Source organism: Sminthopsis crassicaudata, chromosome 4 (genome assembly GCF_048593235.1).
Source record: "Sminthopsis crassicaudata isolate SCR6 chromosome 4, ASM4859323v1, whole genome shotgun sequence".
NCBI lineage: Eukaryota > Metazoa > Chordata > Mammalia > Dasyuromorphia > Dasyuridae > Sminthopsis > Sminthopsis crassicaudata.
Window position 1 is genome coordinate 453,270,098 of NC_133620.1, and position 24,991 is coordinate 453,295,088.

The following is a 24,991-nucleotide window of genomic DNA, read 5'->3' on the forward strand; positions in this document are numbered from 1 at the left end:
CTAAGCCCACCCCACACTTAGTTATAATTGTTGCTTCCGTGCATGTCTGTTTGCCTGCTTAGGAGGAATAAATACCCACTGACAACCTATTTGTCTGTCTTAGACCGAACTCTGGAAAAAGGTTGACAAGAGTAAGCCACATATAACATGTTACTTGATCAATTTTCCAAAATAAAATTTCTGGACAATGACAGAGAGATAAGGAGAAAAAAACATGGGGGAATGAGAATTCTAATTCCTACACATGCAGTGGAATAGGGGGTGGGGAAACGTCTTACAGAGAAGTTACAAAGAAAAGACAAATAAAATTGCACAAGATATTTGATGCAATGTCTTCACTTTGCAGTCATCATTTGCACAAATTCTTCGTAGTTTACTTGGCCATCACCATCCATATCAGCTTCCCTGATCATTTCATCAACCTCCTCATCTGTTAACTTCTCTCCAAGGTTTGTCATCACGTGGCGAAGTTCTGCTGCACTAATAAAGCCGTCACCATCCTTGTCAAACACACGGAATGCTTCTCGAATTTCTTCATCGCTGTCTGTGTCTTTCATTTTCCTTGCCATCATAGTCAGAAATTCTGAAAAGTCAATTGTACCATTACCATCAGCATCTACTTCATTAATCATATCCTGTAATTCAGCTTCTGTGGGGTTCTGCCCAAGCGACCTCATTATAGTTCCCAATTCCTTTGTTGTTATACTACCATCTCCGTCCTTGTCAAATAGAGCAAAGGCTTCTTTGAATTCTGCAATCTGCTCTTCAGTCAGTTGTTCAGCCATGCTACTAGAAGCCAAAATGCCATCAGTCAGTCAGCCTCCACTCTCAGTGGTTTCACTCAGACTAACTTATAACCTTTAACAACTTAGCTACTTAGTGCTGGATTATGACATCTTAGACAATGACTTTAGTCTGCCAATCCAGTCAGACCTGGGATTTTAAAAAACATATGACTAAAATCCTAGCAATTCTCTGCTTTCAAGGAGTTCACACTCTAATTGAGACAAAGAAGACACATGAGAGAAGGCAGCTGCAGGGAAGACGGTAAGTCTCCTGGGCCCAGAAAGCTGTGAGTCAGGAGGGGGCTAAGAAAAAACAAAGCCTGGCTTCCTACAATTGTTGCTTAGGATCAGGAGTAGCCCACGAGGAACTTGCTAACTTGTAACTTTTAATTCTTTTCCAAAATCAACTCTCGTTCCTTTATTCCTTTGAGTATCCAGCTCTAAATGTCAATGAATCCCCCTACCCAAAGACAAAGAATGTAAGAAAATCCATACGGCATCAGAAGGAGGAATCCTATAGCCTAGGCAACAATGGATATTCTGTGAACCTCCTACCTCCACCAATCCTCCTTCTTCAACTGAAAAAAATTAATCAGTAAATACGTTAATAAATATTTCTTAAGCACTTAATATGTGTCAGGAACTGTGCTAAATGCTGGAGATAAAGAGGCAAAAGAGAGTCCCTCTCCTCATGTAGCTCCACTTCTAATGGGGAATTTGGGAATTCCTGTGTACAAGGAAAGCATGCTTTTTACAGAGACCAAAGCTTTGGAACATTAATAAAACCCACGTGCTTACTCAGCAAGAGAGCTGGGCTAAAGGTTTTATTTTCTATTTCTTCCACATGCTTTGGAGTACCAACATTATTTTGTCGAAAGAAGAAAAGACTGTAATGGGGAGAGTAGCTGTTTTTAGTGCTTCTAGCCATCTGACCATTAGCTTTTGCAATGTCAATGTTTTCTGTTCGGATTTTCGATTCATAAACTCATTGACTTAAAACTGGAGGGGACGATTGTGTATAGTATAGTCGCCTCATTCTAGAGATGAAACAATTGAAACCCAGAGGACTTGTCAATCCACAAGCATTTATTAAGCGCATACTATGTGCCAGGCACTATGCTGAAGTACAGGGTGAGGGATATAGACGAAGAATGGCAAAAACATGGTCCCTGTCCTCGAGGACTTCTTTTTTTATTACAGCTTTTTATTTACAAGATATATGCATGGGTAATTTTTCAGCAATGACAATTGCAAAACCTTCTGTTCCAACTTTTCCCCTCCTTCCCCCCATTCCTTCCCCCAGATTGAAAGTTGACCAATACATGTTAAATATGTTAAAGTATATGTTAAATATAATATATGTATACATGAAGGAGTTATTCCTAATTAGGAGATGATATTCCATATTCTCTTGCTGTTCCTCAGGAATTAGCAAAGACATGTTCCTCAATGATCCAATTGAAAATTTGAAAGACTTGAAATAGCAATTTTGCACATACATTTTTTGCCTCTCTTCCTCTGGCTCTTTATACTTTATAGAGAGTAATATACCTACTATGTGCCAGCCTTATGCCAAGGAGTCTTCATCTGTGCCTTGTGCGTTGGTGGGATGTTAGAGTAAGGTGTTGGTGGTTGTGGGGCAGGGTTGTGTTGTCCAGTGAGGGGAAAGTACTAAAATCCCATAGGAACCATGTCTTACTCTGTACTTCCCCATGCCCTGACCTTCCTACAGATCTCCCCCTCTCCATCCCTCCTTCCACCCAGTCCAAAGTCATTGCCTTAAATAACCCCAATCCTTTCCTTTTCCCTTCTGCATCTTCATTGCTCACTCTCCAGGTGACATCTAGCTGGCAGGATGCTCCCTTGGCATAATCTTTGAGAATCTAGTCACTCTCTATGCCGGGGGGAGAGATTGGCAGAGGACTGACTCTTAAGGGGCCCTAGGGAAAAATGAAGGGAAATGGTGGCCAACATCGGAGGGCATCAGAGAACAGGTTCTTTTGACTTGCTTCATCTGAGTGTCTTAACATTATCAAGGTCAGATTGAAAAGTCTGGTTTCCAACTCCCTAGAATTTCCTGATAAATCTTTGTTATGGATTGGGATTCAAGATCCTTTTATAAACAAGCCTAACTTCAGTTTCTGACATTTCATCAAAGGAATTACAATGTAAGTCACTTACGTGCCTTTAGTCTCAGTTTCTTCTTCTGTGAAGTGGGGATAATAATACTTCACAAGGTCCTCCTGAAGATCAGTTATCAAATATGATACATACATATCATATAGATGGTGCTTGATAAACCTTGGATCTTAGCTTATTATAATTATTATTACTATTATTCAAAGCCTTTATGGATAATTCACTACTTTTACATTCATTATCTTGTTTCTTATAATCTCCCCTTTAGGGTGGGTGGTCAGAGGGAATAATTTATAAACAATTGACATCAAGGCAGAGGGAGAGACCATGGTACAGAAGAAAATAAATTTGGAGTCAAATTTGGGTTTTTAGTGTTTTGGATTTTGGGGGTTCAAATCCAGACTTTGTTACTTCCTATCTGTTCAAATCACTCCTCCTCTCTAGGCCTCTATTTTTGACATGTAAAATGAAGTTAGATGAGAAATCCCCTTAAGTCCCTTCCAGATCTTAAACCCATGTCCCTAAGAACATTAGAACTGGAAGAAAGCTTGGATGCCGCCTTGTCTTTTAGGATTTTCAGTCCAGTGAAAATGAAGATTATGCAGCAGGTTAAGGGAGCAGACCCACAGGGTCCCAGATCAATTGTAGGATTGATGTGAGGGTGAGCTATGTGAAGTCATAGCCTCATTCTCTCCTCTGGAGCCCTTTTGGTCCAGGAGCCAGATACAGATCAGGACAACTGGAACTAGCCCTGGCATGGTGGGAGATCTGGGCCTTTCTAAGCTAAGATCTTTAACAGGTCTTGGTTTTTCTGAGCTGACATTAAGGTTAGGTAAAAAATGAGGCAGAGAATGATTTCTTTTAACTAGTTCAAAACAAATGTTTGCTAAATATAACCCATTGAGACCACTAGGGATCAGGAGGATCAGGTGGTGTTTAAACTCAGGAAGAATGGAGTCCAAATTCAGCCCCAGGCACTTACTAGCAGGGTGACTTCAAGCCAGTTACTTCACCCCTGCCTGTCTCAGTTCCTTATTTATAAAATAGAGATAACAAGACCACTTTCCAGAGCTATTGAGGATCAAAAAAAGAAAAACATTTTTAAGCACTTAGCCCAGCACCTGCCAGCTACAGAAATGTTAGCTATCATTATTAATAATTAGAAATTTCAAATGTATCCATGTAGAAAAAAACCAACGTATTCCCCTAATAAATGAGAAGTTCTGACACTCTCAGGGTGGTGAAATGTTCCCCCCTTTCTGCAAAAACAAATATTCTAAAGAGCCCTGATTCAGCGGCTTCCCTTGGCAATTGGATCCCTATGCAGGCTGTGCAGTATCTCTTGTTCCTCTTTAATCTGATAATTAAACTCCTCCAGGTACATAATTCTGTTATTTGCATTTTGGGCAAGCATTCATTGAATATCATGGCAGGGTCAAATACTGAGTAAGAAAAAGAAAGACTTCAGAAAACATATTGGTGCAGAAGCAGCAATAAGTATTCATGTGGAACTTGAAGAAAAAATAAAAATTGATGCTCCTGCCAGTGCCTGAACCACCCCTTCCCCCCACCTGAACAGGGTGCCTCAAAGGCAAGATTACTCTCTCTTAGACTAGAGTGTGTGCATGTAATAACTGCTAGATGCAAGGCATAGAGACAGGAGGACCAGGCCGTCCCCTCCAGGGATGATCCTCAATGGGAATGCATGATAGGAGATGGCAACATGCACTCATGGAGACAGAAGGACCAGGCCTTCCTCCTCCAGGGATGACCCTCAATGGGAAGACACGATAGGAGACAGCAAGTGCACACATTGATTAAATTAGTCCAAAGCGTCAAGGCAAAGCTGTGAAGTCAGCAAAGCTCATCTCTGGCATTCCTGCTCCCTCCTCTTGGGTCTGCCCCAGTCCCATGCCCTATTTCCATAAGAACTTCCAGGTTCTCTTCAATCTCTTCAGCTGATTCTGTTCTAAGCTGATACTGCTATTAGATAATGACTTCCATCATGCTAATTGCTTCTGGAAGAATAAATAAATTTTAAGAACCAAAGAGTGAATGTCTAATAGTGTATCGCAGGCAGGGAGAGAGAAATCAGGGCAGATCTTTTGGGGATATAGGAGGCCGCCTTTACTCTTCCCTGGTTGACTTCTGATGGCATAGATCAGAGCCAGAACATATCCATACATACCGGTGGATGCAAGGGCTTTGTTAATTAATGTTTCCTTCCTGTCACAAATGAATAAGATTGTTCCATGCGTTGGAGTTGCCTTTCTATCTATCCTTTGAACATACTGATGCATTAGACCCCAAGGACATCAAAGAAAGAAAAGCTTCATGAACACTAAAATATTTATAGTAATATTTTCTGTGGTAGCAAAGAACTGGAAATAAAAAAGGTTCCCAGCAATTGGGGAATGACTAATCCATTTAGTAATTTAATGAACTATTGCTTTGCTGTAAGATAGGGGCAAGAATGGGGCCATTAAATCACACTTAAAGATCTCTCTGGTGTCATATTGACTGAGAAATGACAAATTAACATTTATGTTTTATTGTATTTTTATTTATTTTGTTAAATATTTCCCAGTGACATTTTAATCCACTTCTGACTGCATTCTGGAATGTTGAGGGCTTCATGGGCCCAGGGGCCTTATGTTTGGGCACTTCTGCTATAAGAAACAGATGTGGAGAATTCAGATAACCATGGGGAAGACATAAATGAACCCAGCAACAGAAGCATGCTGAGCTCAAAATCCCGAGGTCGATGGATTGAAATCATTGTCTGCCGATTGCTTGAGCCATCATGAAGCAATGAAGAGACTGCTGAATTTGGAGTCAGGAAGACCTTGATTCAAATCCTGCTTTCCTTACAAGCTGTGGGATCTCTGGACAAATCACTCAACTCTCTATACCTCAGGTTATTTTCAGGGACCTTCCAACTCTAACTCTATGATCCTATGATGCCAGGTGGTTCAGAGTGAAGAAAAAATAAATCAGGAAAACAATGTACACAACATTATGACAATGACAATGGAAAGAAAAATGACAAAACCCCAAACTAAATGCTATATGATTATAATGATCAAATTTGGCTTTAGAAAGATAACTTGACTCTTCATTTTTCCTTGTCAAAAGTAAAGGATTATGGGTGAAGAGTCTTACATAAATTTTCACACAGTTGACATGCTGGTCAGTTCTGCTAAGTGTGTTTTTTTTTTCTTTTTTCCTATAAGGGTTGGCTCTCTAGGAAGGGGAAGGAGGAGGGATATATTTGGAAATTTAGAATATTTGGAAATGTATTTGGAAGATGATGAAACTTTCCAGAAGGTGATAAAAGATTATCAATAACAATTTTAATAGATAGAAATCATATATAACTTTATGGGATATAGAACCAAAGAGATCCTCAGGTCTAACCCCCATATCTTATTGGTCTATCAGTAGTCCTGTCTTGCAGATGGGCAATGGCCTGACCCCAGAATTGAATAAGAGGTAGAGAGCAGGCTTAAGAACATTTGGGAAATTTTCAAGGTTTTCATATTCCCAAACTTCTCTGAAACTCCAGGACTCTGTCTACAATAAATACCAACACTCTGACAAGGCTACATGGCGTGAATCATGCTATGATCGTTTTTAGGTCTTGTATCTCAGAATTATTTTGGGACTGTGTAACTATTATATAATTGTGTCATATCAGATAGAAATGTGACCTAAGTTTCAAATGGGTCACAGTATCCATGAAGAGGTCTTGATTTGGAGTATTGGATGCCAGTTAAGTCAGAAGCATTAGAAATTATCTTGAGAAGACATAGCAAGACAAATGAGAAAAATGGATGAGAAAAGTTGCTTAAACAGACTACAGAAGTCTAAGGAGCTGAGAAACTGAGAAAAGGCAAATATGAGCTGAGGAATGTGAACAAGTAGCTTTATGTCTGTCTGTGTTGGGGAATGTACGGTAAATTGTCCTTATCATTACGTTACCCCATCCATCATCAATCATATCTATTGATACCTTCTTTGTTGCCTATGATTGTTTTTAGGTCTTCTATCTCAGAATTATTTTGGCACTGTGTAATTATTATATAATTGTATCATATTAGATAGAAATATGCACTTTTTGGTTTCAAATGGGTCACAGTACCCATGAAGAGCCCCTAATTTGGAGTGTTAGATGCCAATAAAGTCAATTATCTTAAGACATAGCAAAACAAATGAGAAAAGTGCATGAGAAAAGTTGCTTAAAAACAGACTAGAGAAGTCTAAGGAGCTGAGAAGCTGAAAGGCAGCAGAATAGTGTGGACAAGTGTTGGGGACCTGATGTGTATGGAAGAAAGCTTTGATGCTGGGAGCTTATTGTCAAAAGAAGCATCCTATGTTGTGTAAAGAAGTAGCTGAGGGCGGGCTGTCTCTTTAGAGCTATTTATAGCTTAAAAGGTGAGGAGGAAGGGAACAAGCATTTGCTGAGTGCCTACCATGTGCTGGGCACAGTGCTAAACGCTTTATGAAGATTATCTCTCTTGATCCTCACAACAATCCTGTGAAGAAGGTATTATTATCCCCATTTTTCAGTTAGGAAATTGAGGGAGACAGCAATTACATTAGTTGTCCAGGATCAAATAGTGGTTTGAGATCAGATTTGAGGTTAAGTCTCCTTGACTCCAGACTCAGCACTCTTAACCACTTGCATCACTTAGCTGCCATAGAGAGAAGGGAAACCCTTAAAGTTCACAGAGAGATGAGTTAATCTTGAAGATTCTAGGAATAAAGGGAAGTTCCCTGATTGAATGTCTTGCTCCCTTAGCACTTCTGAAGGGAGCAGACTGGGAAATCCAGACTCTAGGCTGCTATTGGCTGAAAGAGTTACTAGCATCACTTCAGTTGTTTGCATCCAAAAAGAAAGCACAGAGACGGGGAAGAGGAGGAGATGTGAGGTCCACACTGGTCCCTAAAAAGGCCAGAGACACGGAGTCTTGCGGTCCAGAGTTGCGGCCTGCCCCCATACTTCTGTGCCTCACCCCCTGACCACCAGCCACAGGCAGGACCCATGTCTGTTAGATTATTTCTGCTCTTGCCACTTTTTGAGTAAATGATGTGTTGTTACAGTCTTGTGTTCACTTTCTCATTCAATAAATGTTTCACAATGAAGAATTAACGATGTCATTGTTGCTGAGCTGTGTAAATGGGAAGTATACCAGCGCAGACTTGAGAGAATAAACATGTTTTCCCAGCATCAGGATACCCCCTAAGACCTTAAGCATGAATGGGGGCGATGTGGCAGCCTACAGCTCCTCCTCTCCTCCCTAAAACCCCACGGATCTTTTGAGTGTAACTTGGGGCCAGTAAGCCAGCACAGAGAAAGGGGGGAAGTCGGGAGCTTCCTTGTGTCACATGGTCGTGCCTGCTTCACTGCAGAGCACACTATCCTTCAAGTCTCCTGGGGGACCACCTCAGGACTCTTAACCGCTTCCTCTCATATCCTATTCAATCATTTAGATCTCTGTTATCTCTCATAGACACCTTCTTCTTTCTGTTCACGTCTTCCATCACCTTCTTCCTCTCTGCTCCCCAACAAACCTCAAGGAATAAATATAAACTCCTTTGTTTGACCCTAAAAGCTCTTCACCACTTGACCCCTTCCTATCTTTCCAGTTTTTTTGGACTTCACGCCCCATCTTGAACTTTGAAATTGAGTCGTTATGGGTTTATTTCTTGTACACACACACACACACACACACACACACACCTCTTCTTAGAATCCCTGGGCCAAAAATCTTATTCCCCTCAACTAGTGTCCCACAAGCTGCTTTGTATTCATTTGGCATATATTGTGCATATATTTGCATGCTTGTGCAGTCTCCTCCTCTAGACTATAAATTCATTGAAAGCAGGGACTGCTTCATTGTTACCTTTGTATATCCATTTCTGTTTAAATACTTTGATATAGAACCTTCCTACCAACTCTTCTCCACTCTAGGCCAAAATTTCTTAAACTGAGTCATTCCCTCAAATGGGGTCTCTTAACTGAATGTAGGGGGTCACAAAATTATGATTTATCAGTATCATTGTTTGATTTACATGCCTATTTTATATACATGTATGCCTAAGATCACATAAAATTTTCTGGGGCAAAAAGGGGTCCTTAGTGGAAAAATTTTAAGAAGCCCTGTGTTGAGACTATATCAAAATAATAATAGCTACCATTTATACAATACAATAAGTTTTACAAATGACTTTACATATTTTCTTCCTTACAAGACCTTGTGAAGGATAGGTGTTATTATTGTATTTATTTTATAGGGAAGGAAACTGAGGATAGGGAGATTAAGTGATTTATTTGCCCAGGGTTACACAGCTAAAGAACTATATGATAGGCTTCAAATTCTGGTCTTCCTAACTCCAAACTACATGACAGGATTCAAATTCTGGTCTTCCTAACTCCAAATCTGGCACTCTACCCATTATGCTACCATCTGGCTGCCTCCTATTTTACCACAAACTCAACTTGAGTGGGGCCGATAACTTAATCTATTATCTTCCCAGGAGAAATCTTAGGATCTTAGGAACTTGGTGTTGGGGACCATACATATCTATAATTCTATATTCACAGTTTCTAAATCCCCATTTATTCTTCCCATTTACATGGGTCAGTAGCAATGACACCACTGACTCATCATGCATCTACTAAAGGAGAAGGTAAACACAAGATTGTCATTATATAGCATTTACTCTATCTACGTTTATAGCTTGCAGAAAGCTTATATTAATCCATGTAACATGCACGTTATTTGACCAGTTTTCTAAAATAAAGTTTCTGAACGATGACAGCGAGATAAAGAAAGAAAAATATGAAGAATGAGAATTCTAATTCCTACACATGCAGTGGGGAGGCATGGGGAAATGTTTTACAGAGAAGTTACAAAGAAAAGACAAATAAAATTGCACCAGATATTTGATGCAATGTCTTCACTTTGCTGTCAGCATTTGAGCAAATGCTTCGTAGTTTACTTGGCCATCACCGTTCATATCGGCTTCCCTGATCATTTCGTCAACCTCTTCATCTGTTAACTTCTCTCCAAGATTTGTCATCACGTGGCGAAGTTTTGCTGTGCTAATAAAGCCTGCACCAGCCTTGTCAAACACACGGAATGCATCTCGAATTTCTTCATCACTGTCTGTGCTTTTCATTTTTGTTGCCATTACAATCAGAAAGCCTGAAAAGTCAATTGTGCCGTTACCATCAGGATCAACTTCGTTAATCATATCCTTTAAGTCAGCTTCTGTGGGGTTCTGCCCAAGCGACCTCATTATAGTTCCCAATTCCTTTGTTTTTATACTACCATCATCATCCTTGTCAAATAGAGCAAAGGCCTCTTTGTATTCTGTAATCTGTTCTTCAGTCAGTTGTTCAGCCATTTTCCCAACACTATTAGTGGCTAAGTTCCCACCAGCCAACCTCCCCACTTTATGACTATACTGGGCAAAACCATAACCTTTAGCAACTTAGCAACTGAGTGCTGGATTATGACATCTTAGACAATGACTTCAGTCTGCCAATCCAGTAAGACTTGGATTTTAAAGCATACAATTAAAACAGAAATCCTCACTGACAACTACTCAAATAAAAGATTTTAGATATTAAGTTAGAAAGGATCTAGGAGATAATGCAGTGCAACTCCTTCAAATTATATATAAAGAAACTAAGGCCTTTAGAGCTAAAGTGACCTATAGGAGTTCACATCTAAAGCTGTAATAGACCTTAGAGGCCATCAAATGTCCTAATTCTGTACTTCTTCAAGTTACAGATAAGGAAACTGAGGTTCAGAGAAGCTAAACTTGCCCATCATTGCATAATCAGTATCAGAAATGAGATTTGAACCCATCTCCAACTTTAACTATCTCCACCGCTCCATTTTTAACTATCTTAGCCCCTACACTAGCACCTGTGTGGGATTTTGGATGCCATTTCCCAATCTGAAAAATATCTTTGATCAAAATTGTCTCTATTCTGCAAAAGATAACCTACTTTTTTATTATTATTTTAATAGTTTTAATTTACCAGATATATGCATGGGAAATTTTACAAAATTGACAATTGCCAAACCTTTTGTTCTAATTTTCCCCGCCTTTCCCCCCCTCCCCAGATGGCAGGTTGACCAGTACATCTTAAATATGAAAATAACCTACTTTCAAAAAATGTCAGAGATGTTTGGCAAATCTTTGCCAGAAAATACTCCTGAATCTAATACAGGAAATATGTATTTAATTAAGTATGAAATCATTGGTAAATTGTTTTAAAATTAGGAATTCCCTTCTAACAATTTGAGCATTTGTTAACTTCCTACCACAGTGTTAAAGGCTCCTTTTTGTTACAGGAAAACAAAGACAGTTTCAACAAACATTCCCTGTTCTTAAGGAGCTTACTACAATTTTCTTTTGCCTACTAATAATACCTTTACACTAATGGCACCTTAAATAAGAAACTGGCAACATATTTTATAATCACAACTGAGGACAGTTCAGGAATTATGGAGAAAAGGATGGGTCACTCGTTAGATCAAGGGTGATTGCTTAGAAACCTTCATCTTAATAAGGTAAAAAAGCATATCCACATTCAGTTTTTGGTAACAGGTGGTTATTTATAAAAAGCCTAACAATCCCTTATATGGATTCCTGCTCATCATTTTGCCTTATATACCACATTAGTAATTACTATGGTTTTAGAAAATTTATGGTTACAATTTCTTCTGTATCCAGTTAGGTAATCTTTAAAGAGGGAGTTGGGGTCTTAGATAGATACCATTTGTTGCCCCCTTTTTATTTTAGCATGTTGACCCAGTGATGATAAGATATGAAAAAATAGATGGCCTCTGCTCAGTGAAATGACCAATCATGAGGACTCCAAAGGACTATTGGTAACATACTTTTTCTTCTCTGCAGAGAAGTGAAGGATCATTGATTTGGAGTGAGACATACATTGTCACACATAGGAGTTTGTTTATTTTGCATAAATAAATATTTATACTGAGTGTGGACCACAACATAGTATTTTCACATTTTTTGTTGTTATTTGCTTGCTTTTTGGTTTCTTTCTCCTTTTTTCCTTTTTGATCTGATATTTATTGTGCAATATCATAATTGTAGAAATATGGATAGAATAATTGCACATATTTAACATATATTGGATTACTTGCCATCTAGGGAAGGGGGTGGGGAGAAGAGAGGGGGAAAATTTGGAACACAAGGTTTTGCAAGGGTGAATGTTGAAAATTATCCATACATATGTTTTGAAAATAAAAAGCTTCAATAATAAAACAAATCAATAAACATTTATTTAAATAGTCAAAGTTAATTCAACCTTATACTAATGTCATCCTGAATAAGGAAGGACTGCATTTTATCTGAGGATAACTAGACCAAAAATTATAGAAAGAGGATGTGTGTGTGTGTGTGTGTGTGTGTGTGTGTGTGTGTGTGTGTGAGAGAGAGAGAGAGAGAGAGAGAGAGAGAGAGAGAGAGAGAGAGAGAGAGAGAGAGAGAGAGAGAGAGAGAGAGAGAGATTTTATTAAATCAAGGGAGGTTGGCAAGAAGCATTCATCTTATTGGGCAAAAACATTCATCATTATATGGTAAGATCCAGTCTGTAGGACAGTCATTGGAAAGTAACATTATTGTGAATAAAAACCATTCATAAAACATGTTTTGTTTTTAAATAAAGTTTGTTTGAAAATGCACAGGAACCATGATATATGTGAGTGTCACTCTAGCATGACCCATTCTTTCTCTTGGTCTCAACAACCACATTGAAAGGAAGAGGAGGGGGTGGGGAATTCAGACAAAACTAGCCTTTGTTTCCCAGGACCTCTGGTTGGCATTTCACAAATAATTCAAACTGTCAGTTATAGTATAACTTTTAAGGCAGAGATCCCTGGGGATTAGACTTCCTGATCAGTGGCCAACAGGTCACTGCCACTCTGACTTGTGCCTGGTATCTTTTGGGGACTTACCTTTGGGGTTTAATTCAACTAAATCTGACTGTAAATCCAATTCATTACATTCTCCTTTCAACATGTTAAGTATCTAGGAATTGGCTAAGATTTTTCATTTTAGCAATGAGAGCCAAGTGTTAGGATTACTAGGTGAGAATTGAGGTTGTCTGGACAGTGACAAGGTGAATATGACTCGTTGGCACCCATCTGATTCCTTCTCCTGCTGAAGAAAGATCGGCCTGGAGAAGGATAAGAGCTGGAGGAGATTCAGAGCCAGGATTCAAGAAGAAAGACTCTGAATTGCATCAGGCTTGACGGGGCTCTCTGCAGGAAGGGAAGTCACTTCTAAGGACAAGAGTTAACAGCAACTGCCTGGAGACAACGGTTCGTTACAGGAAGAAGAATCTGTCCGAGAGATTGTAGTAGACACAGCAGATCTCTTCCCAGAGAGTGATCCGGCAGCTTCTACAGACGACAGCTCACTACAGCCAAGCTTTGCCTTTTCATCTTTATAAATCTTTATGAAAATGATGAAGCAATCCCTCAGAAAACCTGTATGAAGCACTTGCTATGTTCTAGGCACTGTACTGAGTGCTGGGAATATTAAAAAATGAGAGTCCCTGACCTCAAAGTGTTTATATTCTATCAGGACAGATACATATACATATATAGCAAAATACAGGGAAATCTTGGTGATATTGAGGATTCTGTTCCAGACCATTTCAATAAAGCAAGTCACATGACTTTTTCAGTTCACCTGTGCATATAAAAATTATGTTTACACTATAGTCTATTAAATGTGCAATAGTAAAATGTCTTTGAAATGTTCATATCTTAATTAAAAATACTTTATTGTTTAAAAAATACTAACCATCATCCAAGACTTCAAAACATAAGCTTTTTGTTGGAGGAGGGTCTTGATGTTGATGATTGTGACTGATCAGGATGGGTGGTTGCCAAAGGTTAGGGTAGCTGTGGCAGTTTCTTAAAATAAGACACCAATGAACTTTGCTTCATTGACTAGCTCTTCCTTTCACGTTTGAACATTTAGAGAAATTGGGAAATTATTTTCAATCTTACAGACTGCTGTCATTGGGATATTTCGGTTATTAAACCCTTATCAGATATCTAATACAAACATTCCCCTCCGCCCCCCTTGACTGCTTCCCTTTTTTTATCCTTTATGCATAACTTTTATTTGTGCAAAGACTTTTCAGTTTCACATAATAGTATTTTATCTTCTATACTCTCCTCTACCTTGTTTGTTGAGGAATTCATCTTCTGCTCAATTGTTCTGGTTTGAATTTATTCAGGGATATGGTAGTAAGTGTTGATTGAAGCCTAATTTCTGCCAGATTGTTTTCTAATTTCTCAGCAGTTCTTATCAAATAGGCAGTTCTTTCCTGGAAAAAAATTATGCTTTGAGAATTTATCAAATGCTGGGTTATTGAGTTCAGGGTTTTTTCCCTAATTCTTCCTTGTCTAGTTTTCTCTGAAGAATTTTAGGATTAATTACATGACATGGGAGATGCTGGCAAAGGACTACCCAGCATGCTGTGCCACATCAAACAAGGTTCTGTGCTCTATGAGTGAAGCAGAATTGAAGTAGCTCAAAACAAATGCGAGATGGACAAATTTAGAGACATCTCTACTCCAAATGTTTGTGTGGACTATTTATGTCTGATTTGTAGTAGAACATTCTGAGCTCATATTAGTTTGATTAGCCACAGTTGGACAACAGTGTAACTTGACTCTAACATAGTAATGTCATTTTGATTCTCTTCAAAAACGAAGGACAATAACCACCTAACTACTGATGTACTTGTGTATTTTGTACCCAGTACCAAGTGGCTGATTTATGCTATGATTTCAGATCTGGAAGTGGTGCTATTCCTTCTTCATTCTGACTTTCTCGATTATTTCTTAGGAAGTCTAGTTCTATTGCTCCTCCAGATGAATTTTATTTTTCTAATTCTGTAAAATATTATTTTGATAGGGTGATTGTCAGAGAAGGTTCTAAGACTAGAAGGTATGGAAGAGTTACCATGGAGAGCTCCCTATCTATGAAGCAGAAATCATGGACCTGCCTTCCTCCCTTGCTACTCTTATCCCCTTCCCCCAAAAAAGACAGAGGGAGGAAACATTTTATAGATAAATGTATTCTTTTGTGAAGGTTACTGATCTTTTTGTTTTCTTATGAACTATTTTCCAGACAAACATGAGCCAAGAGATTTAAGCTGCTCAGGTTGCAAGAATACCTAGGAGTACAGATGCTAATATATATTTTGTTCCATTGAGATTCTTCATTATTCATATGTCATGATGTGGCATTCTAATAGAAAGATTCCTGTTCAGGCAATGGGAGCTTAGCCAACTACTACAGTGTTAACTTGTAATACTTTCTGGCACATCATAGTTGGGGATAACACATATTGTACTATTGAAGAAAAGAACAAAGAAAGAACAGAATTTCTACTGTGCTTGCTTGAGGCCTATTTTCCATTTAATTCAGAATTCTGTTGCATTGTTATGGGAGTCTAATTGTCCTTGATATAAATCTCAAAGGTTAGCATAGATATTCCCTCCTTACCATCCCCTGTTACCTCAAGCATCACCTATTCTATGAAAACCTTCCTAATCCTCCCAGCTGCTAGTACCTATAATTCCAAATTATCTGATGTCAAATTTGTGTTTTCTTATATATATTTGTATGAATTATACATATTAGCTTGTAATATTATACTAATTTTTTCTACACTTACAGTTGTAATTTGGAAGGTAGAATCTCCCTCAATATTATCTCCCAAAGTAGTCTATTACATTTTAAGGAAGCTCAGTCAATCAATAAGCATTTATTAGGCACTTACTATGTACCAGGCAGTGGGAATATAAATATAAGTGAAAAAAGAATCTTTGCTCTCAAGGAGTTAACATTCTAATGGGGGGAAGATAACCCTAAGGAAAAGTTGAAAAGAGAGTGGAGAGAAAGCATACTCAACTCAAGACATGATGGAGAAGTTCAGAGGAGTACAACCTGATGCAAATGAAGAGATGGTTGGCTTTGGTGCTGTCCTTAAATGGAGGTTCTGGGAAGAGTTTTCCAAATCAGAGGAAGGGGCCTGAGGGGCAGAGGGTACTTCCAAGGTGTAGGTTCCAGAGCTGAAGTGATCTTCAGGATGAAAAGACTTCTGGAAGCTCTAGGGTTTTAGAGAATTTCTCTACATTATGATTAAATCTGCCTTTATCCAACCTGCTCCTACAATTTCTCATCCTACCCCCATGACCAAGTGAACATGGTGATATATTCCTGGGGTCTTCTTTTCTCCAAGCTGAACACTTCCTATTTCCTTTAAGTGATCCCCCATATGACATGACCTAAACATTCGGGACACTATTCTCTGGGCATGTTCCCGTTTGTCAATGTCCCTCCTAAAAAGTGGCATTCAGAAGAGAACCCAATATGCCAGAAATGATCTAATTACAGTGGAGAAAGTAGGATTATCACCTCCCGTGCTTCAGATACCATACAATCCTAAGATTGTTTCTGGGTTCTTAACTGCCATGAGATACTCTAATAAAATAAGAAAGGGGATGACCTTTTATCAGCATCCCTAACCGGAAAGTTACAGCAAAATATTTACCTCCCTAGAACTTTGGGGTGCATTATTTAATCTAAAGTCATGGTTCCCATCAAATTATCTATATAGCCCTTGGTGGTCAATTCATAACTTAAAAGCAGAGGCATTATACACAAAGCATCATTCAGCAAGAGTGAATAAGAACAAGATTAAAATGTAATTGGAAAATACTTAAAATAAAATACAATTGAACATAGATAATGTTCATATGTAATTTTCCAAGACAGTATGGACTCCACAGGAATCCTTATGTAAAGCTTAGAGGCCCTCGCTACCCCCAACTTAAAGGAAAACAAATTCCTGTGGTCATAAAAGTGTCTTGTGGTGGACCTGCTTAAGGAATTTATTGGTTGCTTAATGCATACTGCCTCTGTCCCAGCTTGCCTTTCTGTCTCAATACTGCCCATCAAAGTTATGGGGAAAAAACTCATCCTAATCTCTCTAACTGAACTGAAATACCCAGCAGAGTTTAGGACAAAATTCTTATGACAGACAGACTCCCATGGTGACTTAGAAAGGCTAGGTCATGACCTGATTTGCTCCTATAACCCACAAACAAATGAGAGAACAAGATCCCACTGAGATCCCTGTCCCTTCCCAATATAGGATCAGAGATGTAGAGTAAAAAAGTCCCTTGGGTCCAACTTCTTTGTTTAATGGATAGAGAAACTGAGGCTGAGAAAAGTAAGTGACTGCAGCTAGTAAGTATCCTAGGTTGGATTTCCTGTAATGTCCCGGCTAGCTCTCTAGAGGACCTCGAGATCAGGCAAAGTCCTTGGTCTTTAGGGTGGAGAAGTGAAGGAGGCAGGAGAGCCTCGTGACCGAGAGAGAACTCTGAGTCCTAGATTCCCTTTAAATACTCCAGTATAATGTCACTCCCTCACACAGAGTATGCCCAAGCACACTTAAGCATGCGCCAACTTGTCAGGGGAGCCATTACATCATGTATTAGTATATGTACTTAACTAGAGTGAATACATCAATAGCTAGAGAATTATTATCTCATCACTTAAGTCTACCTTTTCAGAGTTCTAGCCTTCTACATCTTCCTGAATCCTGGTCCAGCATTCTCTGCTAGGTCTTTTCATTCTCTTTAGTGGAAGAAAATGATTGTCCTTGGCAGGTAGTTTTTCTTTCTCTACCTTTCTTTCCTACCACTGAAATTATGGCATCTATCCCTTGTGTCATAACTTAAGGATGGCTCTCTTTCTGTTATACTTGTCCTATCCCAGTTCTTCCTTTATATCAGCTGTCCTAAGCATAGGAGGTTTGGACTTATGACCATTATAAGTTTCTACTCATTCCCCTCCAAAGAAAGATTGCCTTCCTTTGCCTTACATAAAACCCTTTCCATCTCCAGACTTCTACGAAGCCCTCATTCACAGCTGACTCAAGCTTAAGTCTCTCTTGGTTTAGAACCATTATTCATAAAACCCCAATTCTTTTTTATCACCAATGGCATTGGGTATTTTGTGATAAGCAAGGCATGATGGTAGTTCCGTATAGTATAATCTACAAAAGGAGTAGAGATTTAGAAATGGAGGAGAGCCTAGAAAGGAAATAAACTCATGGGTTCTTGGGGTTATTTCTGAAGCAAAATTCAAATTTGAATCTTAATGACTTCAGGAGGTATACCAAGCACCTCTAATTTTTATTAACAATTAATAATAAACCTACTGTCTAAAATTATATCTAAAACCTATGTGATTCTATAAAGATTTTCATCCTGTAAGGATGATGAATTTTTAAGTTGGTTAACCATTATCAAAATGTAACATTTCCTTATCTGTGTTCTAAAAACTATCTTGTGGTCAGTTGACCTTGCTCAATTATTAGCCACTGTGTGGGATGGAAGGCAAAAATATGTTGATAATACCGTATGTCCTATTGGGGTTTTGTAGCAGTTATGTGTGTATGTCATTTGTGGGATCCAGACTCCTGGCTGCATGGCTCAAACAAGCCTCATTACTTTTTGGTCAAGGTCTATGATTTTATTAGTGTAAGGATTTTCAAGTGAGGAAGCACCTTCCAATAAATAGCACAGATGAGCAACTAGTCGTAATTTATAGTCTTAGAAAACTGGCTGAGACCCTGAAAAAGTGAATGATTTGCCTAGAGTCATATAGTATGTGTAGGTAAGTAAGATTTCAACCCAAGTGTCCTGATACCAAAGTCAGCTCCCCATCTACCAGTTCCCAGAGTTTATCATTGACTCTGAGAAAAAAAAAACTAAGGCTGGAGTCAGAGGAGTTGGGTTATCACCTTGCCTCTGACATATATGTATGACCTTGTATGACCATTTAACCCAGTCATTTGGCCTCAGTTTCCTTATCTGTAAAACAAAGGAATTAGACTAAATGACATCTGAGTTCTCTCCCACCTTGAGATCTGAGTGATCTAAATAAACAACTTAAAAATAAGTAAGTAATTGGAGCAACATAGGTTTTCCACTATCTTCTGGCCCTAAGATATAGTTGTCAACCACCTCAGCCATGAGAGGGAGCTAATAGAAGTCCCAAACTATCTGGGGTAGTTGGTTAAAAAAAAAAAAAAAAGATAATGTTGCTAACAAGGAAACTTTTGCCAATAACCAATCATGGAAAAAGTGTGTTAAGCCCAAGAGGAACATAACTTGGGTGCCAGAGAGAGGAAAGTCTCTGTCATCTGAGAACCAAAATGAGAGAAAAAAACAGGAAACTACTCAGGTTCAGGGTCATCAGACAAAAGAGTGACTTCAAGTCACCTAGCTGCAATGAATTGTATTCTGTGGAACTGGGAAACTGACAGATGGGCTTATTGAGCCATTTCAACAATCCATGAAATTTTGAACCAGCAGTGCCATTACTGGGTCTATAGCTCAAGGAAATCATAAAAGAGGGGGAAAAACTCACCTGTGCAAAAAATGTTTTGTAACAGCTCTTTTTGTGGTGGCAAAGAATTGGAAAATGAGTGGATGCCCATCAGTTGGGGAATGGCTGAATAAGCAGTGGTATATGAAGGCAGTGGAATATTATTGTTCTATAAAAAGTGATGAACAACCTGATTGTAGAAAGGCCTGGAAAGATTTACATGAACTGATGCTGAGTGAAGCAAGCAGAACCAGGAATATATTGTACACTATAACAGCAAGAATGTGCCATGATCAAATGTGAACTCAGCAGTTCAGTGATCCAAAGGAGTCCCAATAGACTTTGGACAGAAAATGCCATGTACATACAGAAAAAGAACTAAGGAGACAATGTAAATCAACACATGCTATGTTCACTTCTTTTTTCTGTTATCTCTCCCGTGGTTTTCCCCTTTTGCTCTGATTTTTCTCTCCTAACATAATTCATAAAGCAATATATATTTTAAAATAAATAAACTTACTATAGATTAAAAATATAAAACAATCTGTGAAAGATCATGATTAATGGGAGATGGACTCCAGGATTGGAGAGGGTAAATATTCATTCATCAAACAAGGAAAGGAAATTGAGACTTTAAGCCATAAAACAATGAGCTTGACTTTGATTTCTGGCAAAATTATTGAACATATTATTAAAAGCATAGTTAATGAATATCTAAGAGAAGTCTGTGATTCCAAATAACCAGGGTTTTGTCTTTTCTTCCTCTTTCCTTCTTTCCTTCCTTCCTTTCTTTTTTCTTTCTTCCTTTCTCCCTTTTCTTTCTCTTTCTTCTTTCCTTCCTTCCTTTCCTTCTCCTTCCTTAATTTCTCTTTCTTTTTCTTCCTTCCTTTCTTCTTTCTTTTCTCCTTTTGGATAAAATTACTAGATAAATTGATCAGGACAATGATGTATATATATTTATTTATATTTTCACATTTAGCCAATTTTCTCATGCTATTATTATGAAAATGATGGAGTAATGTGGGCTAGAGCTAGTAGTGTTGTAGAACTAGCTAGTAAAGGCTCACAAAGACAGGTTGTTAAATTTTCAGGGTGGGCATTTATAGCTCAGGAAGCAAGAAGTGTTACAGATTAGAGCTTGATTTATTGTTTTTTTATTATAGCTTTTTATTTTTAAGACATATGCATGGGTAATTTTTCAGCATTGCAACACTGCAAAACCTTTTGTTCCAATTTTTCTCCTCCTTCCCCTTCCCCCTTCCCCCAGATGACAGGTAGACCAATACATGTTCAATATGTTAAAGTATATGTTAAATACAACATATATATATATACATATATATATATACATGTCCATATAGTTATTTTGTTGCACAAGAAGAATCAGACTTTGAAATAATGTACAGTTAACCTGTGAAGGAAATAAAAAATGCAGGTGGACAAAAACAGAGCTATTGGGAATGCTATGTAATGGTTCACACTCATTTCCCAGAGTTCTTTCTCTGGGTGTAGCTGGTTCTATTCATTATTGAACAAATGGAACTGATTTGGTTCATCTCATTGTTGAAAAGGGCCATGTCCATCAGAATTGATCATCATATAATATTGTTGTTGTTGAAATATATAATGATCTCCTGGTCCTGCTCATTTCACTCAGCTTGATTTATTGTTTTGATTGTTTAGATTTAAGGAAGCAGTGTCAAACATGTTAATAAAGCAGACTAAATTTAAAAGTATCACTAATACATTTGCTTTTTTAGAGATCTGGTTATTAAACATTTACTAGGATATTCCTGGCTAGACAGTAATCCATTTAAATGAATTTTGATTGAGTAGAATATCCAAATCCAAAGAGAAATATTAATGGCTTAATGAATTTGGGGAAAATGTCTTTTTTGAAATATCCCAGGATCTGTACTTGACTCATACCCATTTGAATTAATAACACGGGTAATGAGAAGAAATAAGCATTTATATAACCCTTAGTCTGTGCCTAGAACTATATGAGCCTTATTTAATTTAATCCTTACAATAACTTGGGAGAGAGCTGCTATTATTGTCCCCATTTTACAGTTGAGGAAGCTGAGACAATCAAAGGTAAAATGACATGCCCAGAGTCATACACCTTGTATCTGAGGTCAGATTTAAATTCAACATTTTCTTCCAAGTCCAACATTCCATCCTTTTATACCTACCTGCCCCAAAGGCATAGGTGTTTTTTAAATCACCAAGCAAAACTGGGAAGAAAAACTAATACAGTGGAAGACCTTGCTTACTAAACTGGAACGTTGGTCTAAACCAATTAAGATGAAATCTAATAGATTTAAATAAAGGCTTATATTTGACTTTTAAAAATCAATTTCACAAATTTGCAGGAAGGAGTCAATATATCTGAAAAATGTCTATGGCATTTAGAGACCTGCAGTTTTTATGAGTAAACTGAATAATGTGGCAGGCAAAAGAAAAAAATATGGTTTTAGGCTGCTTTAAGAGGAGCATAGCTTGCAAGCAAGGGTCTAACTAACATTTTAGTTAATCTGTATTATTAACATTTTTCCATCACTTTATTTAATCTAGACAATCAGCAAAATAATAAATCAAGGCCCAATTTTTACCCTTTCTGTTTTCCAAAATGTTAATGCTGACATTAAAAATTTAGCAATCAATTTTGTTTTCCTACTAATTTACTTTCTTTTTTTTATCTGATTTCTCTTGTGCAGCAAGAGAATTGTATAAATATGTTTACACATATTAGATTTAACATATATTTTAACATCTTTAACATATATTGAATTGCTTGCCATCTTGGATAGGGGATGGGGGAAAGGAGGAGAAAATCTGAAACACAAAGTTATGCAAGGGTCAATGCTGTCAAATTATCCATGTATATGTTTTGAAAATAAAAAACTAAAAACAAAAAAAAGAGAATTTTTTTTAAATTTAGCAATCAGCTTTTTGGGCTGTGGAAATCCATCATTACATTACAGGAATAAGGAAGTGAGAGTCCTTCTGTGTGCTCTGCCTTTTTCAATGATCTATGAGATATTTCATGGAATGGCAGAAAGAGGAGAATTATAATAGTGCCTTCCCTAGGCCTGAGATATCTATTTCCATAGTTGAGAGCTGAGAAGACAGATTCCCTTTAACATTACAGAAGTAATTCCCTGGAAAGTCAATTGTTGAGTCAACAAGCATTTACTAAGCTCTTACTGTGTGCTAAACACTAGGGGACACAAAGAAAAGAGAGTGAGAAATAATCTGACATAAGGGACAACATCCTGCTGAATGAATGAATGAAAAGGCACTTATTAGGCATTTTGTTATTGCTTAGCTGGTTTTTTGTTTTTTGTTTTGTTATGTCTGACTCTTCCTAGCTCCTTTTGGGGTTTTTTTGGCAAAGAGGTTTGCCATTTCCTCCTGATGTTCATTTTGCAGCTACGGAAAATGAGGCAAACAGAGTTAAGTGATTTGGCCAGGCCCACACAACTAGAAAGTAGCTGAGGCTGGATTTGAATTCAGGTCTTCCTGACTTCAGGCCTGGCACTGTATCCAATGTGCCCCTTAAGCTGCCCCTTATGGGGTCAAAACTGTGCTAAGTCCTGGGGATACGAATAGGAAAAGCAAAATGGTCTCTGCTCTAATTGAGATAGCCAAGACACATAAAAAAAGGCTGATGCAGGGAAGATAGTAAGTCTCGTGGGCCCAGAAGGATGTGAGTCAGGAGAGGGCTAAGACAGAACAAAGCCTAACACAGGATCAGGATTAGCCCATGAGGAATTTGCCAACTTGTAACTTTTAATCCTTTTCCAAAATCTGCTCTCGTTCCTTTACTCTTTTGAATTCCAGCTTTAACATCTGTGAATCCCCAAAGACAAAAAACATAAGAAAGTCCAAACTGTATCAGAAGAATGGCTCATCTGAATCCCAAGGAAATCATAAAGGAAAGAAAAGGACCCACATGTCAAAAATGTTTGTAGTGGCTCTTTTGGTGGAAGCAAGGATTTGGAAAAGGAGTAGAGGCCCATCAATTGGGGAATGGCTGAACAAGTCATGGTACAGGAAGATAATGGAATATTATTGTTCTATAAAAAATGATCAACAAGCTGATTTTTGAAAAGCCTGGAAAGATTTACATGAACTGATGCTGAGTGAAACAAGCAGAACCAGGAATACATTGTAACATAATAACAGCAAAAATGTGCCATGATCAGCTATGAATGACTTGGTTCTTCTCAGTGGCTCGGTGATCCACAACAATCTCAATAGACTTTGGACAGAAAATGCCATCTTTGTCCAGAAAAAGAACTGAGGAGATTGAATTTAAATCAACACTCTCTTCTTTTTTCTGTTTTTTCTCTCCCATTGTTTTTCCCTTTTGTTCTGATTTTTCTCTCCCAAGATGGTTCATAAAGCAGTGTATATTAAAATAATTAGATTTTTTTTTTAAAAAGGAGAATGGCTCATACAGCCTAGGCAACAATGGATATACTGTGAGCTCCAACCCCCACCAATTCCTTTTCCTCAACTGAAAAATCAATACATCATTTATTAAGCACCTACTATGTGCTAAGTGCTGGGGCTACAAAAAGAGTTAAGAGAGTCCCTGTCCCCATCTAATGGGGAGCTTGGGAATTCCTAATCTAAGAGGAAGTCATGCTTTGTACAGAGACCAAAGGTTGTGGGGAAGATGAATAAAACCATGTTCTTACTCAGTAAGTGACCTGGACCCAAAGTTTTATTTTCTATTCCTTGAATAAGCTTCTGGAGCCCAGTTATCATCTGGTGGCCAAACTCTGGTGATAAGCCTCCTCAGTTAACTAGAACTGTTTAAGATAACAGACACAGAGGCTATGCCTTTTCTAGCACTATACCTATCTGGAGATATGTTCTCCGGTACATTCTCTGACAATCTTTCTTCATAGAGATGATCCCTCACAGACTAAAACTGAGCATTGGGGAGCCCCAGAAAAATGAGGCAGGGGGAGGGAAATAGTCATTAGAGGGAACCAGAGAGCCAGAACCAGAACTTGAAGAAAAAGTAGCCGGGCCTCTGAAAAGCAAGGGATAGTAGGGAAAGAGCCAGAGCTTCCCCTCTCTCCACTCAGTGGCCCGAGGCACTACATCCCTCTTGCTCATCCTGAGACCTGCCTGCCCTCTGAGTCCAGGGTTCTAGAACTGGGTGTCTTTAACCGTGCTGGCTTCCAGTACTGGAATTCTGAATTGTCTCCATCTCTCCCTCCCGGGGCTTCCTTCTTCCTCTTCCCATACATTTTTTTCCCAAGAATCTGTCAAGCAGATCAATCCCATGCTCCAATTTTCTTTATCCCTGTGAGCATGGTCAAAGCAAGTAACACATATATTGTTGTACTGAGTGGAATTCAGTCATGTTCAACTCTTTATGACCCTATTTAGGGTTTTCTTGGCAAAGATACTGGAGTCATTTGCCATTTTCTTCTCCAGGTAATTTTACAGCTGAAGAAACTGAGGAAAACAGGGTGAAATGACTTGTCCACTTTTTAAAAAATTATTTTTATTTTTATTTTTTTTTATTTTATTTTATAATTATAACATTTTTTTGACAGTACATATGCATG

General features: G+C 38.2%; 3 protein-coding genes across 3 annotated transcripts in view; 1 reads left to right on the forward strand and 2 right to left on the reverse strand.

Moving 5' to 3' along the window:
- Nucleotides 1-24,991, forward strand: part of CPD (carboxypeptidase D) — a 155,692-nt gene that overhangs the window by 58,235 nt on the left and 72,466 nt on the right. The gene's annotated exons all lie outside the window — the stretch shown is intronic.
- On the reverse strand, nucleotides 213-807 carry LOC141540125 (calmodulin-1-like). The gene has a single exon (XM_074263788.1). The coding sequence runs from the start codon at nucleotides 783-785 to the stop codon at nucleotides 336-338; it is 450 nt and encodes a 149-aa protein (XP_074119889.1). The 5' UTR covers nucleotides 786-807; the 3' UTR covers nucleotides 213-335.
- LOC141540126 (calmodulin-alpha-like) lies at nucleotides 9,769-10,410 on the reverse strand. The gene has a single exon (XM_074263789.1). The coding sequence runs from the start codon at nucleotides 10,335-10,337 to the stop codon at nucleotides 9,888-9,890; it is 450 nt and encodes a 149-aa protein (XP_074119890.1). The 5' UTR covers nucleotides 10,338-10,410; the 3' UTR covers nucleotides 9,769-9,887.

Coding starts and splice junctions, on each gene's coding strand:
- LOC141540125 (XM_074263788.1), bottom strand. CDS start 785: ATGGCTGAACAACTGACTGAAGAGCAGATTGCAGAATTCAAAGAAGCC.
- LOC141540126 (XM_074263789.1), bottom strand. CDS start 10,337: ATGGCTGAACAACTGACTGAAGAACAGATTACAGAATACAAAGAGGCC.